Below are 17,607 nucleotides of genomic sequence, written 5' to 3' on the forward strand. Positions count from 1 at the left end.
CGGAACAAGAACATCATTCGACATGTCAGATGAAGTATTTCTATTAATATAATGAGAAAATATTTGAAAACATTTTGTTATTACATACGTATATCAAAAAACCTAGGGCTAAACTTCTTTGCCGATCAAAGTGTGTGAAGTTCCCATACTCCCCAACTTGTTGGTTCATTTACTAACAGACAAACATTCCTTCCTATGTATTTTTAATATTTATAATGAGATATTTTTAAAAAGACATTCAGCTGGTTGTCTGCATTTAATAAAAATGATGAGTTGTACGATTAAGGTAATGCAGCTGATTTTACACTACAAATCACCCATAGTGGTTTATTCTGTTGCTAAGGTGATGTTGCTGTAAAAAAAAAAGGAAACTCTTGTCCAATTTCTGATTAAGAAAATATACCACATTTTACTTAAATATTTGATTGTTCCATCTATGGTCTGGAAACTAATCTTCAGCATGTGATTTTTCTGGCATATAGCTTAATCTTCAAGAAGTAGTATCTTTGATTATATGTATTATATTATACTCAGAAGTATCTTTGTCCAAATGGCATAGAATAATGGTCTGCCTATGTCTTTAGGCATGATGTTCAATTGTAAAAGCTTCATCTGACATTTTCATAGAGCTGCTGTATTTAGAGAAATGTATCTGGGAGAAAATCTGTAAATGAAATAAGCCAGAGAGGAACAGGCCAGCATTCTTTTCATGCTACTTCTAAGAGTCGCACACATATCACTTTGTATATGAACTAGGAAGGGTCATATTGAAAAATATGGATCTCGACTATTTCAAAAATGAAGCCATTTTTTTTAAAGTGCAAAGTTTAAAACAAGTTGTTGCCATGTGAAACTGGCAGTTTGATGATGTTATCTCTGAATAATCCCCCACCCCATCCCCAATGGATATTTTTCCCCAAAAATTTTAAGAGAATTCTTTTTCAACATTTTTTTAAAATCATACTTTTTTACATTGTAAAGGCAAACTATATTAACCTTACTTTATAAGCCCCTCTTTCCTTATTGAAATTCCTTAAATGGCTCCCCTGTGCCAATATGATCAGGAAAAAAAATCCTTTAATTTCGGGAAAACCTGGAGTACAGTAGAGGTTTAAGGTAAATATATCAGCTGAACAAGTCAAGTTACCTATTCTATACCCTGAGAGATTTGTTCTTCCTATAATAGCTACCTGGAACAACAACAACATCAGGTGTATCTTCCCGTGTGATGGCCACCCTGTAATGAAAAAATCTCATGTCCAGGAAATGATTGCTTTCTATGAAATGCTTAAAGGCACAGGATCCCAAGTAGAGGTAGGAACTGCCAGGAATCGTAGCTGAATCCCTTTGCTAATATTCCCTTCTTTTTCCCATCCCCACCTCGCTATCTTGAAAATCCCCATTTGGTTTTGTTTTTGAAAGTGGGCATGTACTCTAATTATAGAGAAGAGAAAGAGAAGAAAACAAAAGTGCAAATAGATTTGTTTATTATTTGGTCAATTATCAGAGCAAACGATTCAGGCCTTTTACCAGTCATCCTGGTTTTCTGTCTTTCAAATTAGTGTCTCTCCCCAAATATGAAGCAAAGAACATTGGTTTTTATTTTGAGTGTAACCAACCAAAAGCCACAAGAAAAGGCAAAGGCTCATATTATTTTTGAATGGTTTTCCTGGAAGAATCCCAAATCCTTCCCCTTTGTTTTCTTTTAGATTTCAATTCAAATTTGTCTTTTCCCAGAGGGTTCCCCTGCTTAATATTTACAAGCCACAAGTAACTTTTAATATAGATTGGTAGACAAAAGGAAGGAAAACTTTATTCTCATTCCCAGTAATACCGTACATTTACCTCTTTTGATTAGGGCTTTGTTTTTCTGAGCAGAGCTCAGGCCATTAAAAATAAAAGAAGGACTTCTACGTTAGGCAAATTTAACCATTATATCTGCATCCTACCCATATTAAATTCATTTCTAAGGTGTTGAGAAGAGTCTTTTGGAGCAAATGTAAAACTTGCCCAAGGCCACACAGCAAGCTTCATAACAGAGTGAGGATTTGAGCATAGTCTCACAAAATCTCAGCCAAACAACTATCTATTGTATCCCCTGGCTCAGGTTATTATTTAAATACTTTTCTTTTTCAGGTCTCCTTGCATTTTACATGCAATGTTCCAGACTATTATGCCTGGCGAAGGAACAGCGAGCTGATGACAGCTACTGTCTCTTTTCCACACCTTTTTTAAAATGCAAAAATAGAGCTTTCTCTTTTAATATTTCTGAAGCTTGTTGACCAGTGTCAGTTCTCCCCCCATACAGTAACTGCTTTAAAGCACTGCATAGAGCATCGCATTAAAAATTAATTACACATGTTATTTTATTGATAGTGCATAATGTAATGAGCACCAGCTGTGCTAAACATCCAAATTCCTTTTTAAGATAGCTATAAAAAGGAAAGAAAGAAACTATACTTCCAAATGCTTCTCATGTCAGAAAGTGTGGGGGGAGAGACAGACAGCAACATCTTGTATGGATTTGAAGCAGAATTCTTTGATTTAGTTCTACATTTGGAATGTTTGAAGAGTTCAGGCTCTTGGACTGGGATATTAGAATAAAATCCAGTTAACTCTCTAATTGATGGACCCATTGTCTTTGTTGCAGCTTTATTCTCTTAGTGTTTAGATTATACGATCTACTTCTACCCGATAACTGTGTAATTTAACATGAGCACATAAATATACAATATCAAATGCCTAAAAGCTGTAAGCATGTATTTTTAACATCTTTTAATATTTTTATCCAATGTGTTCTCTAAATGATGATGATTCACCAGATTGAATCAATTTAAGTATCTTTTTTCAAATTAAAACTTTGGTTAACTTAGTAATAGTAGAATCACTGTACATGGGGAAAAGAATGCTCCAAAACAAATTTTACTTTTTTCTTAATGCCTATGGGGGGTTGACTTATTTTGTGTATGTAGTATTCATATTTTCTACACTCGTCTATATCTGCACCATATTTCAAAACTATGTAAAACAAGGCTGGACTCAGCCATTTGAATGTTTTTGCCTATGAAACCAAACTAAATGAAAAAATATAAATGTAGCATTGATTCTGTCTGAGCTAAGTTGGAGAGAGGGGAGTTCGCATACTTTACATAATGCAACTACGACCCACAAATCCAGTTTTTCCAGATATTATATAGATTTCATCATAATCAATAATGTTTGCTAAACCCAAACTTCAGCAGTTTTCACCTTATTCAAAGCTGTATTTTCTCAGTAGGGGAAACTCTCTGTGTTTATGTACTCCCAATATATGCCTTTGTAGTTCTTTGTCTGCATATGTACTTAATAAATAGCCCACGTTCTTCTTACCATTGTTGTCACCTAAGTGGATGTAAGGGGAAGAAGGGCAGACTATTTTTTAATGCAGTTCTAGAGTGTCTGGTCTGCATAATGATATAACTGGTATAACATAAAAATTGTACTATTATCTGTCCTCCTCAAGTCTTGATGAAAATAATGTGGATGAGATTGCATTCTCTACTCTGATTACTGTTTTGTTTTCCCATTGATCCTCGGTTTTAATAAACCCAGTCTGGAATGAAACAAAAGTCTGCATCTTGTTTCACTGTGAAATGTGCAGAACACATACCATATTATTAACATAAACGCTTCTGAAATAATGCAGCTTTCTAGACAGATTGTATTAATTGCATCAGACTTTTTTCTTTTCCTTTCTTCCAGCGAGGGTGGTCCAATCTAGATCTCTCATTGGCTGGGCTGGTGTATAAATCTAACAAAAATGAGTTTAAGGATAATAGTGATGAGAAGACAGAAAGAGAAATAACTACAGTATTTTTTAACCATATCCCTACATGCATATATATCCCCAGTTCAATCACATTATTTTCTTATAGGTATATCTTATATAATCATGTTTTCTTCTAAACTATACCATAGATTACCAACTAGCTAAGCAAATACTAGGGAACAAATATCAAATCAAAAATGTTAATTTGTATTAATTTAGTAACTTACTTTCCTTTATTGTTTATTTATTTTATTGTGTTTATTAGGCCATAAGTCATTATTTTAAAAGAGAAGCTATCTTGAGTAAATAGGCACAGAATTGTTATTCAAATGTATAGTAGAAGTTCCTAAACATTTTTGCCATCATACTTCCCTTTAGTGTAATCTTAATGTTCTTACTGCTCCCTAAAAATCCAAACATCCAAATGAGCACAACTGAGCAATGAAAACAATAAAATGAAACTTAATTTTTAATGAAGACATAAAAAATAAAGATCTTCATACCTCCCTTCATGCCTCTTCCTGTATCTCCCTAAGGAGGGATACTTCCCAGTTTGGGAAATTCTTATATAATAGCTACAAAGATCTCTAAAATCTGTATAGCCAACAAGAACCTAGGATACTAAAATAGGACAAGACTTTCCTCTGAAACATGCTGTGCTGTGACTGCCATCACAAAAAAGCCACCATGCACAAAAGTATAGATCCAATCACTCAAAAAGGAATAGATATTCACTAATGGAATCAGTTACTACAAATCAAATCTAAATTTGCTTGCCAAGTAAAGCCAAGAATATGCTTTTCAATGGCTGTCTCACCAATGCTAATTGGCTCTCTCGCCAATGCTAAGCTAGACATTAAAATCACATCATGACCTGGCATTAGATAGTTTCACATATTAATCTATGTCTATAAGGACAGGTCAACAATAGATTCTGACCCAGAATCGTGTGTGTGTGTGTGTGTGTGTGTAAAGAAAAATACGTAAACTTTTCAGAGGTCACAAAATAGAGCAAAATAAGTACTAATGTAAGATAAGGAGTTTATCCATTCAGTGATACATAAGGAAACCAATGAAGTGCAGGAAGAGGCAGCACAAATAGTAAATCCTCTTAGTAGTTGTTAATAGATATGTAAAAAAAAACAGAACAAAACAGAAAGGTTATGCATTTTGCTGAACTGTGTGCCCACATTTGTGTGTCTATTTGTGCATACATCCCACCCAAAAGACTGTGTTTTCTATAAATACTTCTAAGTCTAGTTGCCTTCAATGAACTTAAATAGTTCTATCAGAACTACTTCCAACCCTCTCTTCCTTCCTCTTCCTATTATTCAGAAAAAGCTAATCAAAACAGAAATGATACAAGACTGAGAATTCTGTGATTCCTTTCCAGCTTCTAATGAAAAAGACACTACACTATTTCAATACAATTCAGCAGGGAGAAACCTCCCAATGAAGGCAAAAAGACATGGCAATGGAGATGTGTGCAGATATTTCAAAGCAACATGTTAGGGAATGGGCTTATCTTGCAGTAGTATTTTCCTGAGCTGACTTTATGTAGTATACAAAACATGTAGTAGATTAAAGTAGTATTAGCAAAAAGAATATGGAAATATAAAGACCACTATAAGCACTCTTGCCATTACGAAATGCTCTATGCATGTCATTAAGACCCTTACACAATTCATATCACAATCTTCTATAAGAAAATTTATTTTGTGTCCTGCTCAATTCAGTGGGGAGGAACTCCCAGATAATTTCATCTTCAATGTTAAAAGATTATTGGGATGTGTTTGATAGCCATGGCAATCGTACTTTGGAAGTAAAATACCAGGAGCTATGGGGAAAGTGTCAAAGTAAGATTGGCCAAACTTTAATGAGTTGGTTGAAGTATTAAAATATATGGGAACTGTAGAGCTTGGGAGCCATCTGAAACAACTAGTGTTCTATGTCAGCGGTCCCCAATATTTGTGGCTTGGCCATGCAGTTGGGGTGAAGTTGCATGTGCATGTGTGTGTGCTGGCCCACCACTCCAGTGAGTTGAGCTGTGCTTGCACATGCATGGACACCAGGCTGCATCTTGCATGATCCAGTTCCAAACTGGCCACAGCTCGGTAGTGGGCCAGGGCCTAGGGGTTGGAGATCCCTGTTCTATGTGGGTAACTTCTAGAACTTAAATCTAGTAAAACACTGATTTGGAAAATTATGCAAAAAAATAGGTGGAGCTTTTAGCTTGCAACCAGACAGGAGACCTCACCGTTGCAAAACCCCTGACTGTTACTTTATGATCAGAAGAAAATATGCTGCTGCCACAATATGGCTGGTAAAAATGAAATAAAAAATGAAAAGAAATAACAAATGATAAATACCTTGGATGTCAGCTGTCATAAGTATCCTACATGAGAACCAAATGCTTAGAACAGAACAGCCCATGATTTCTACTCAGAAAAATGGACCATGAGGAAATTTCTGTAGAAAGGGCAAGAACTATCCCTTGATTTATTATTATATTTAGTCTTGTTGTTGTTAAGAAAATTTATATTGCTGCCTACTCACACATGGAGACTCAAGGCAGCTTACAAGGATACAAAAATCCACAATGAACATATAGGTCAAATTATAATACAACACAGAAGGACCATCAGAGTTTTCATACCACTTAAATTAGATATCCAAGTAATAAAAAGCTATTACAGTTAATTTTGTAATGAATAACAGCTAAAAGGGAGGAATAAGATAAGTTTTATTCAGACAGCTGTTATCCCGAGCCTATGGCCAAAAAACAGAGCAAGTATTTATACATATTTATACACAGGGTTTCTAGAGGTCAGGTGTTGAGCAGTTTATAACTTATACATACACCTGTTTGATCAGAAAAGCACGCGTAACCTCTCACTGGCCTTGTAGGCAGTATTACTTGCCCAGCTGGAAAACCCAGTAGGAAAGATTGTTTCAGTGGTGGGACAACTGCAAGATGTGCAAACTGTGAACTACCAAATGTGATCTGCTCTGCAAGAATTTCTCCTTTCCTTTCCCTTCCTTTCCCTTTCCTTCACCTTGTTCCAAGAGGGCAAAGTAACATTTCAGGAAAACAGAATTGCTAAGAGAAAGATCTTCACGGGACAAGAGTACCAAAAGTAAACATGTACACTTTTTGTATATAATACTATAATAAGAAATGTTGAGGAAGTAAATGGTCAAAAAACCTAGAATATTTCTCTAAGCACAGATATGCACACTTTTCCTTCAAGAAAAGCTAACAGCAGTAGTAGTAGCAGGAGAGTTATTTCATGTATTAATGAAAACAATGCTACTACTAGGGAATAGTGTTGTGCTTTTTTAGATTCTAGGACTGAAATGACTATTTTGTGTAGCACAAAAGCATGTGGCCTGTTTACATGTGTGTACATGGATGCTATGAAGTTGTATGTATATATATAGAAGCTTATGATTTTAAACTTTGTCCCAGTTGATGGCATAAAAGCAAAAGCTATGGAAGGGGATATTGAATTTGGAATAAAAGTAGAGAGGATGAAAAAGACAATGGTAGATGAAGATAACTCTTTGTTTTCTTAGATAAAAACTTTAATAATGATACATGGAAATTTAATTTCTTATCTACTTTATTGCAAAGCCACCAAAAAATTTCCCTGGAGAATCTTACTTTTAACCATTAAGAGCACTAAGATGTGATGGACATTCATCAGTCATGAAGTCTAGCATAAGTGTTAACTACCTTCATAGAAAAATATCACTACAGATAAAGATGAATATACATGTCCCAGGATAAAGTTGAAGTATCCAATCTAAAACAGAACTACAGCTAGGTGATGAATTGCTAAAAAACAAATACCCAAGGACTCTATGTACTTCCCATTGTGCTTAAAAATATCTGTCTCATTTTGAATGCAATGCTTGATTACATTTCCCTTGATTACATGTGTACTGAAAACTTAACTTGAAATAAATACTTTTTCATAACAAACAGTGATAAAGCAGCTTATATGACTGTATTAGAAGCAAATTAGTGGCATATAGATTTAACAAATAGACAAAAATAAAACTGTAATGACTGCTTTTATAAACACAGTGTGTGGCATGATACTAAAATATCTCAGGTTGAGATGCCATAGTATCAGATTGTCCCACAATTTAAATTGGTATAGCTTTTTCATTTAAGAACAGTCTAAAAGTTAGGTGTCCAACAATATAGGAGTGAATATACAAAAGTGCAATGTTCTTTCTGGGTACTTTACTTTTACTTATCTACAGTAATCTTAGATTTCTTTGTTATCACTATTATTGGTATCTGTTTATCACAAAGGAAGTATGCGAATATAATAGTATTTGCCTGCCTCGTTTTCTATATGGCTCATATTTATATTACACTAAGTAAATTGCATAGAAAATATTAGCAATGTTAACTGCAAACCTCATTCAAGTAAACCAAGCACATCATTCAAGTAAATGCTAGAGTTAAGGATATGTAATCAGTGTTTGTCACTGACCTTTTGTTATCACGTTCATTTTATCACCTTGCACTTTCAGATCTTGCACATGCAAACAAGAGAGTTTTTCTACCACTATCTTCCAATCTAGATGAGACTCTTTAAAACGGATCCTTTCAGTGGAAGACATCCATATATTTTTTATGGAATATTTATAGTAGCAAGGGTACTTGCTGTTGACTGGTGTGTTTTTAAAAGAATCACAAGATGTTAATTATTACTTTTCAATGCCTTAATGCTTTGGAACAAGGCAAGTTGCTTGTAAGTCAAATGTAAGCCTACCAACTTTTAAGGTTAATTATTGTGACATTCCTGTCCATATCTTTGTTTTCTGGAGAATCTTTGGTGGCATCAGACTTTAAGACTTATTTTTAGAACTTTGAAGCCCAAAAAATTATCTCTCCATTGTATTCTACCTATGCTTCAAATCTTTACCTTTTCTACAAATTTTATTTTAACATTCTTCAGATTGTGTATTAAATTCTTGTTCTCTTTTTAATGCACTATTTTATATCAGTATAAAATAAAATGTCAATATATATATAATTACTGTTATTTTACATGTTTTGTTGGATGTGGGGAGGTTCATGTTACAGATATTAAAACAAATTTCCTGTATTTAAAACCTAAAGCGTACTTTAAATCTTTTATCAAACTACTTCCCCTATGTAATCCCTTTCATCGAATATGGATTGTTTTTCTAAAATGCTATGACAGCATCATTTATTCACATATAAAAATATGGACAAATTAGGTTAATATTTCCTTTATGAAGGTCTTATGAATATTACAAGGATGCATTCAGGTCATAAGAAACCAATAAATGAATATTAACCTTGGAAAGTAATAACTAAGCTATATGTGGCCTAGAACTAGACACCTTGCTTTATATATTTAAGCTAACATCATCCATACTAGCAGCATATCATGGTTATTTGGTAACATGCATCAGACAAATTAAACATACTAAACAATATCTAAAGGTTACCCCTTCTCAAAAGAAAAAAATATTTTTCATGTTCAGAGGCCTACTGGGAAAAATATATTTTATATTATAAGTAGTTTAGGGCAAGGGTTTTTATGCCTGACAAATCAGTCTATGCCAAAGAAATAAAAATGTATAATTGCAATAATAAGCACCATAAGCCTTAGACAATATGTGTGGCTAACTTGTTGCAATAAATGAATGCTAGCTACAGTGGTTTGAAAGAGTGTTAAAACATAAAATAAATCCCTTCAACTTACATTTATGTAAAATTGTACATGTGTAGAATTCATTGTTAATTGCAACCCAAATATTTATATTTCATTCATTCTTGCTTGGTCCATTTCTCACCTTTTTGCTTTTCCTTTTATTCTTTAACTTTTCTCCGTATAAAATTGTTACTTTTTTCTTTTGTATGTCCATCTCTTTATTAGATCATATTAAATTTGTAGATTATTGATAATATGTTTTTGTTACATATTATGAATATTTGTAGTAGAAGTAAGTCAAATCCCGATCTTCTGGAAGGATTTTCTTACTAATGGTAGCCTTAATATATTACAAGAAGAAAATGAGAATCTCTCAAAAAGGCATTATTCAAACTTCATTTATAGCATAATCAAAGATTTGACAAACTTCAAGCAATAAATAAAATTTTAGAAGAATAATTTTTCTTCCACATTTCAGTCTGATTTTTCCTTTGCTATTTAAGAGCTAAAGATGAGCCTAGAGATTCATTTCATTTAATATTTTGGTTCCCACCATGCTCAATCAAACTTGAGGGCACCATTATTTTGTCCCAGCAGTTATTATTCAAAGACATGTTACCTCTGCATAAACCTTGCTTTTAGCCCTTCTAATTAGTAGTCATGAAAGCCAACTATCATTGAATGCTGGAGCTGTGGATATCATTGTTAAATTATGCACTTCATAAAGATATACTTGTTTTGCTTCACTGTATCCTAAGATAGGGACTCCAATGGGTCATCACCAGCTATTGAACTTCTCCCATTGAACTTGCTTTGGGTGTTGGCCAAATCTGGGTAAAATTAGTGGACTACTTTTTCAGTGGTATTCAATATTTACAAAGTCTTTTCCATAAAGATTGGTTTCCTTTCATTGCTTTCCATACAAGTCAGTGATGGAACAAAGACAAAATTAATGAGAGGCTTTTATAGCAGTGGAGGGAAAGTGTGCGGACCACAAGTATGCCATGTTCCAATGAGATCTGAAGAACGCAAATCATCAGGAAGAAAGACTTCAGATGCTAACTGTTATCCAATTAAGTTTAGCATAAACAGCCCAGAGAGATGAAATCTTGATATCAGAGTATCACATTTGTATGAGGATTCTCAGACATTTGATCACAATGCAGTGTAAACAAACCCTCAGCCCCAGTGTTGGTGGCAACATCTGAGATCAACTAGCCCACACCCCCGGCAAAACAAGACCAAACTGGTTTCAATTCCTGTCTCAGCAATGATAAGGAAGATTTCTAGTGCTTTAGCTCTATCCTTACATCCAAATGAGCCTGATGCTTCCAGAGATATATCACGTTGGGAGCTGATCTTCAGAGAGCAAAAATAAAATGTTTCTGTTACCTGACAACTGACAATGACATCCAAATGTGCCTGATGTCTCACTCTGAGACCCGCCAACTGAGATTGCGCGCGCACCACAGCAGGGCAGGCTCAGGCAGGGCGGGACTGAGGTTAGAGCACGGAGAGGTGGCGGTGCGATCACTGATGCATGAGGGTGGGAGGAGGCAGTTATGGAGGCCGCCGGCAGCTTTGCAGGCCTGGACGGCCCTGAGGAAAAAACAATAGAAAAATCTGTCAGTGGTACCGATGTTTGAAAGCAGAGATGGAGAATAGGAGCAATGTAGGGCTGGCATGACCTACAGTACATATTTGCTTAACAAACTGTAATGGAAGGAAGGAGGCTAACCTTGAGGAACTGGATAAAAAGCCACAACCAAGCTAACTGTTAGGGAGGGGGGGAATCTGAGTCTGAGTCTGCAACTATAAGGTGAATAAGCATCTCAGAAAAGACGCTCCCTTGTTTTCAGGAAGATAACAGGCGGGAGGAGGAAGTGCATAGAGATTGTGTGACTGATGTCAGCCTTTCAAGGCAGACCTAACTAGGAAAACATCCATGCAAATACTACTTGTATTATAAGATTATAATAAAAGAATCTTGCAAGTCTGAATGCACTTCTCTCTCTTTATCATCCTGAGAACTAGGTAGAGTTCTTTCTGATATGCTTTGTTAGTTTACACCTCTAGCCTGGACTCAGGTTTGTTTTATCTAGTCCCTGCCCTGGTTATTTGTCTTCCTCCTGTTTCTCAAGGTTATTCCTTCTACCCATGCACTACTCACAGGGCAGAAAGAGACGGTAGTCAGTAGAAAGGCTTCTCTCTCCACTAAGGCCTTTCCTCTGAGAAGGATAGATGACTGTATCATCCCCCGTCTTTTAAATGCCAAATATGTTAGTACTATTTATTTGTAAACCATCAAGTACATGGGATGAGATTCAGTATAGTACTAGAATAACTATATAAATAAGTGAATGAACAAAGGCTGCAGTCATAATACCAAAGAAAAAAAAATACTATGAAAAGCATAATTAAAGAATCTCTGATCTAGATGATAAATTTTGATCATCCTTATTTTATTTGGTTTGTCTATGGGATTTTTTTTTCTTTTTATCTGTATATCCACCAAGGAAATATTTTCTTTCCCTATGCCAGATCTTCTCAAAGGAAGAGAATATAAATATAAACGCAAAAGCAATTATTTTGGTGTTATTTTTCTTCTTCCTCAGTAACTCTCAAGACATTGATAGATATGCAGTCCTTGATATTCGACTGGTCGCTTAACAATTGTTCAAACTTATGACTGACCTGAAAAAAATGGCCTTATGTTATGCAACCCCACTTTGGGCGCTTGGCAACATAGCCACTTTTACAGCCATTTGCAGCATTCTACAGTCACATCACTACACTTTACAACAAATTTGCATAAAACTAACACTTCTGGTTTTTGGAAAACTTCACCACAGAAAAACCATGGGTTATCTTAATAACCACAGTGTTCACTTGACTATAGAATTCACACTTACCAAAAAAAGTCATAAAATCAGGTCGGTCATGTTTTATTACCATTTCAATTTATCAGCCTAATCGGCAGGCTCCATTACAGTCTCAATCTGAGGACTACCTTTATAGAGTCACTAACAGCTTAATCTATCTGTGACTAGATTATTAGTTGTTTATTGGCTTTTTTTCTTTCTATTTTTTATCCCTCCATAGTATAAACAAAAAGATTACAGGTAGAGTTTAGCTATGTATCATGTGGCAAAATGGCCAGCATCCTAGCAAACTTCTGTCAGTCTCCAGAAATGTGTGATTTATTTCTGGAAGTGCCAAGCAGCAAAGAAATGTGCTTTAAAAAGAACATGCCAGTTGTTCCGTACAAATATAAATTAATACTGTTGTTTTGTTTGTCCTAAAAACCAAAATAGTGATACAAAAAAAAAATATTTAGACAGACATTTTCCAATAGTGTACTAAATAACTGTGAGTTGCTAAAATCTTTTTGATAGTTTATGTATTTTTGCCCACTCTCAAGAGCTGCTCTGACCATAATTTACCAGGTCAAAAACGCCACTTCTGATAAAACAGATTCATATGCAGGAAATAACCTGTCATAACAACCCTGTAAGAGTTCTCAGCAACATTCCCGCTGTTATGAAGAAACAAAAAATGGACGAGTGATAGGAGGGGACAATGTATGAGATAAATCATCTTATAGGCATTAGAGAGGAGCACTAGGGGACATCGCCAGAGCTATAGGGCATGTGCTTAGGAATCAGATTGAAAGGGGATTACTGTTTATGGCCATTCTAATTCATCTCGCCAAGAGAATAAAGGGGGGCAGCTGCTTGCCAAGTTACTACTAAACCAGGCCCAGCACACTAACACAAATTGCCACAACTCATAGCTGAAACAACTTCATACAACTGCCAGGAATCAAGCTCCCAGAATAAAGCATTTATGGCCCATTGTGGCTTTGTCGCTACTTGAGCTGCAGCCAACAATGCATTCTACATGTTTCATTTCTGCATTATATTTCCCATGTTAAGTCTATACAGAACATAACCTTTCTTTGTAGCTAATAGCTGGAAAGAAGCATTGTACCTCAAACTGTATTATTCATTTAAAACGCATACACACATATCTAGAAATCATCTGTTATTTAGAACTGTATTTAGTCTCTGTTTCTGGTGTGTTGGAAATGCTTTCCCTCTTGCTCTCTTGGCAGTCATCAGAATGACTTAAGCAATTAAATACAAGCATAACCCAGACACATTGCATGAAGTTAACTTTTAGTTAGAACTCAGGATGCTGTACCCATTTTTCAATAACTAAGTATTTGGCTGCCATCAACCTGATGCTCTTGAATCAATATACTTATTGTAGTAATCAACTGCAGTTTCTGTAATAAGCTTACAAGTATAAAATACAAATATTTGAAAGAAATGGGAATACAACAAAACAAATAACAAAATGCATAATAAAAAACACCTAAGCTATTCACTATATATCAATTTTATTTCAGAAATCACACAAAAGTATTTAAATTATAATTTTAACTGAGAAAGTGCCCTTGGTTGGCTTGGTGAATGTTAGAAATAGGAACTGGATCCTGGTTATGACATGCTTTTGGAGATTGTTAGTGATAGGAAGCTTCTAAACAGGTTTTTGAGGGATAGACATGTATTACGATATGGACACTATATTATAGTGATCTAAAATTGGGCTAAAGGACAACTGTTTAGCACTGAAGCTATTGCCTAGTACATGTTCTATGCTTTTACATTATTTAAAAGCTACTTAAAATCACTGGGAAAATAATCTGAAGTATTATCCTCCATATATGGTAATACCTCTTACTTGAACTGTTCCCTGTCACCTAACTCTAAGGCAACGTTAGACTTATAATATTAATAATTTTATTATTTATTAAAGTTAACATTATTAGATTTTTATCCCAACTTTATTACGTTATAAGTAACTCAAGATAGAAAACATATCTAATACTCCTTCCTCCTCCTATTTTTCCCACAACAACCATGTGATGTGAGTTGAGCTGAGAGAGAGTGAATGACTCAAAGCTAGCTTTCGTGAGTAAGGTGGGAGTTGAACTTGCTGTCTTTTGATTTCCAGGTCATCACCTTAACCATTTGACTTTGAAAACTGCTTGTGTTCAGTAAAGAACTGCATGAAGCAAGAGACTAAATCCAGATAAGATATTAATCTGCTATGATTATCAGTAACCCTTATCTAAGTATTGGAATCCAATCTGTGGAACATGTTGTGGAACCTGTTCATAAAATATATGTCTGTCTTGGGACTGCCACTTAATAGTAGGATCTCTGGATCTGCAAGTATTTAAATATATGAATACTTAAAATTTGCTATCTGTGACTATTTCAGAATTAGCCTGATCTGGCAACGTTATTTATATCACACTTTTACAGGAGCCAATCTGGATCGGTCACTGGGACCAGAGGTTTTGCCTTCATAGCTTTTGGACTCGTGCTGGAGCCCATCTTCAATGAAGATGAATCTGGGTCGGTCATCTCTGGTCCTGGTGACTGACTCAAATTGGATCCTGCATATTTATCACATCATATAGTAAGCTCTTTCAAATTGGACTATGCTTGAAGAAGCATCAAATGCTACAAAAAGACTGCTAAACTGCAAATTGATACCGGTTATTATGGTCATATTACTCATATTACTTGAAGACAGTGGTGGGATTTAAATAATTTAACAACCGGTTCTCTGATCTAATGATTTATTTCAACAACCAATTCACCAAACTGCTCAGAAACTTAACAACCAGTTCTTCCGAAGTGGTGCAAACTGGCTAAATCCCACCACTGCTTGAAGGTTCTGCAAAAGTTGTTAATTGTTTTCTCTTATCTGTAAACAGCTTATGTGCTGATTATCTGCAGAACTACCTTCTTTATGAACTTGCCTAAGTATGAGCCGAAACAAACATTCCTGGTCAGAGATGTCTGGATGCTACCTTTCAGACTATTCTGAATCAGGAGCTAAAATTGTTTACATCCTTTCTTTTTAGGGGGAAAGAAGATTTCTTTTTAATCTATTTATGTGAACAGTCATTTAATTTACTAGTAGTGCCTTAAATTTGTTTCAATGTTTCAGTACAGTTTTATTGTTTTATGTCTTTATTAACTGCTGTTGTTACTGGATTTATTGCATCTCAGACACAGTTGAGGAAAAGTGTTGTATAAATACTATTAAAAAATAAACTATAACTATTACTTATGATTTCCTCCTCCCTATTTGCCTAGAAGGCCTAGTTTTTCATTAAAAAATAGCATTTACCCTCCTCATGTTTTTCATCTATTTGTCCCAGTCTGAAAACTATAGCTAGAATGGTGATCTGATAGCTACAGATGTGAATCCAATAGAAATACTTCATCCTTGGCACTGCATTCAGCACTTCAGTCTGCATGGACTGCATTTGATTTTGTCATTTATCTTAAATGGCTAAGAGACTACCAGGGCAACACATTTGTGTGAAGTTGTTGCCAAACCACAAGTGAAGGGCCCTAAAATCCTTGGCATAAATACTTGAGCTCAGCAGCATCAAGGATAAAATATGTGTCTTTTGTTATTTTTATTTTTTAAACAGAGTCTGGACCTTCAGATTATTTACTCCTTGCTCTCCCACCTTCTCATTTCAAATTGTTACACAAACAGGTAACATAAGATACTGACAGAAACTGCACCTACATTGCAATCTGGAAGTGACTTGTCTGTGGAGCCAATGAAAGCAGATGGCAGATATGGAATGTCTAATTATATATAAATAATTTTGCTTGGCATTTAGAAAATGCATAGATAGTGTCATGATCTTTTAATACCACAAGAAAGAGATAAAGTAAGAAGAGTAAAGAAGAATTCCTAAATTATTTTAAAATTTAAGTTTGTAATTGCTGAAAAAATGTATGCCTATTCTATTTACATAATGTTACAATTTTTACTGATGCTCTTAGTTTCACCAAACCTACAATGTATGAATATTGCTGATCCTTTATGTATCCCACATTCACTGTGTAATTGCTTCCCAAAGAGAGAAAAGTTGTTTGTAAAAATCACAAATCAGGACTAGTCTCACTTCAAAACAGCCACAGGCTGAGATTACATTTTCAGAAGCCCTTTTTAACCCTCTCCCTCAAAACATACAAACACACACACATTTTTGAAAATCACTTTACAATTTTACTCTAATTTTTCTTTACTTATCATATCTGGGTTTAAAAATCCAGACAATCACTAGTTGTCAGTAAAGAATTCTGAATTGTTGCCATCTACTGAGGTTTAAGATTTTTGCAGTCCAAATTTTTTGTATAGATATTTAGGGTTATATAGAGACTTTTCTATATATAGCCCTATAGTTTCCTAGATCCAGATGACCTTAATACAAAATGGCTACCAATATCATTCCTGCTCTTCCATTTTCAAAAGCCGCAAAAAATATCCACAGTGAAAAGAAAGAATCAAAGTTAGTGTCATTACTATTTAACTGCACCCACTGGAGTAATTTATTTTCATCTGAGAAAAAAAAACACCGATAACTCTCTCCACAAATAGGATGGAGAATTTTGAGAAGCAATTTTCACAGAACTCGAAAAGGCACATACCATTCAGCTTTTTTAACTTCTCTCTAGAATTTAACAAACCAAACTGCACAAAGGCCACAGGCTTTAACATGTTATGTAACTTATTCTGACCAAGACTTTGCAAGTTTTTTTGCAGAAACCACACCTCAATTAAATACAAGGGTGGCTAATATCTTCTGCACTGAGTCATATCCCTTGGGCTCTTGAATAGTTGCCAAAATAATTCTAAGACAGTCAGGCCTACAGCCTCTTCTGTTAGACGAAGTGGTTCTTAATAGGTAAAAGTAATGAGAAAAATTATTCAAAACAACTGCAGATAAGGCAGAAAAAGCAAAAAAAAAATGCAGCCTTTCCCAATCTGGTCTCCTCCAGATATACTGACCCAACCCATAGACCTAATAGTTGAGCTAACTGGTGGATGAATTCAACATATCTGGAGTGTGCCAAACTGGGAAAACTACATTATCCTATAGTACAGGTACTGTGTTTCCCCCGAAATAAGACAGGGTCCTATTTTATTTTGACCCCTGAAATAAGTACTTGTTTTCAGGGAGGTCTTATTATTTTTTAAGTGCAGGAGGCGGTG

The 17,607-nt window shown here is 35.0% G+C and overlaps 1 protein-coding gene across 8 annotated transcripts in view; it reads right to left on the minus strand.

The window, feature by feature from the left end:
* The window catches only part of BCL11B (BCL11 transcription factor B), a 161,178-nt gene that overhangs the window by 67,788 nt on the left and 75,783 nt on the right, over window positions 1–17,607 (minus strand). For 6 of the 8 annotated variants that reach the window (XR_015698165.1, XM_087726151.1, XM_014060132.2 and 3 more), the window contains one exon: window positions 10,903–11,109. The exons of the other annotated variants lie outside the window; for them this stretch is intronic. Coding sequence is in view for 5 of the 6 variants with exons in the window: in XM_087726151.1 (XP_087582277.1) it covers window positions 10,903–11,109 (207 nt within the window). In the remaining variant the exon portion in view is untranslated. The remainder of the gene's footprint in view (window positions 1–10,902; window positions 11,110–17,607) is intronic. 8 annotated transcript variants of the gene reach the window in all.

This window comes from Thamnophis sirtalis, unplaced genomic scaffold (assembly GCF_051295495.1).
Source record: "Thamnophis sirtalis isolate CommonGarterSnake01/CBP01778 unplaced genomic scaffold, rThaSir2_p1.2 scaffold_1, whole genome shotgun sequence".
Classification (NCBI taxonomy): Eukaryota; Metazoa; Chordata; class Lepidosauria; order Squamata; family Natricidae; genus Thamnophis; species Thamnophis sirtalis.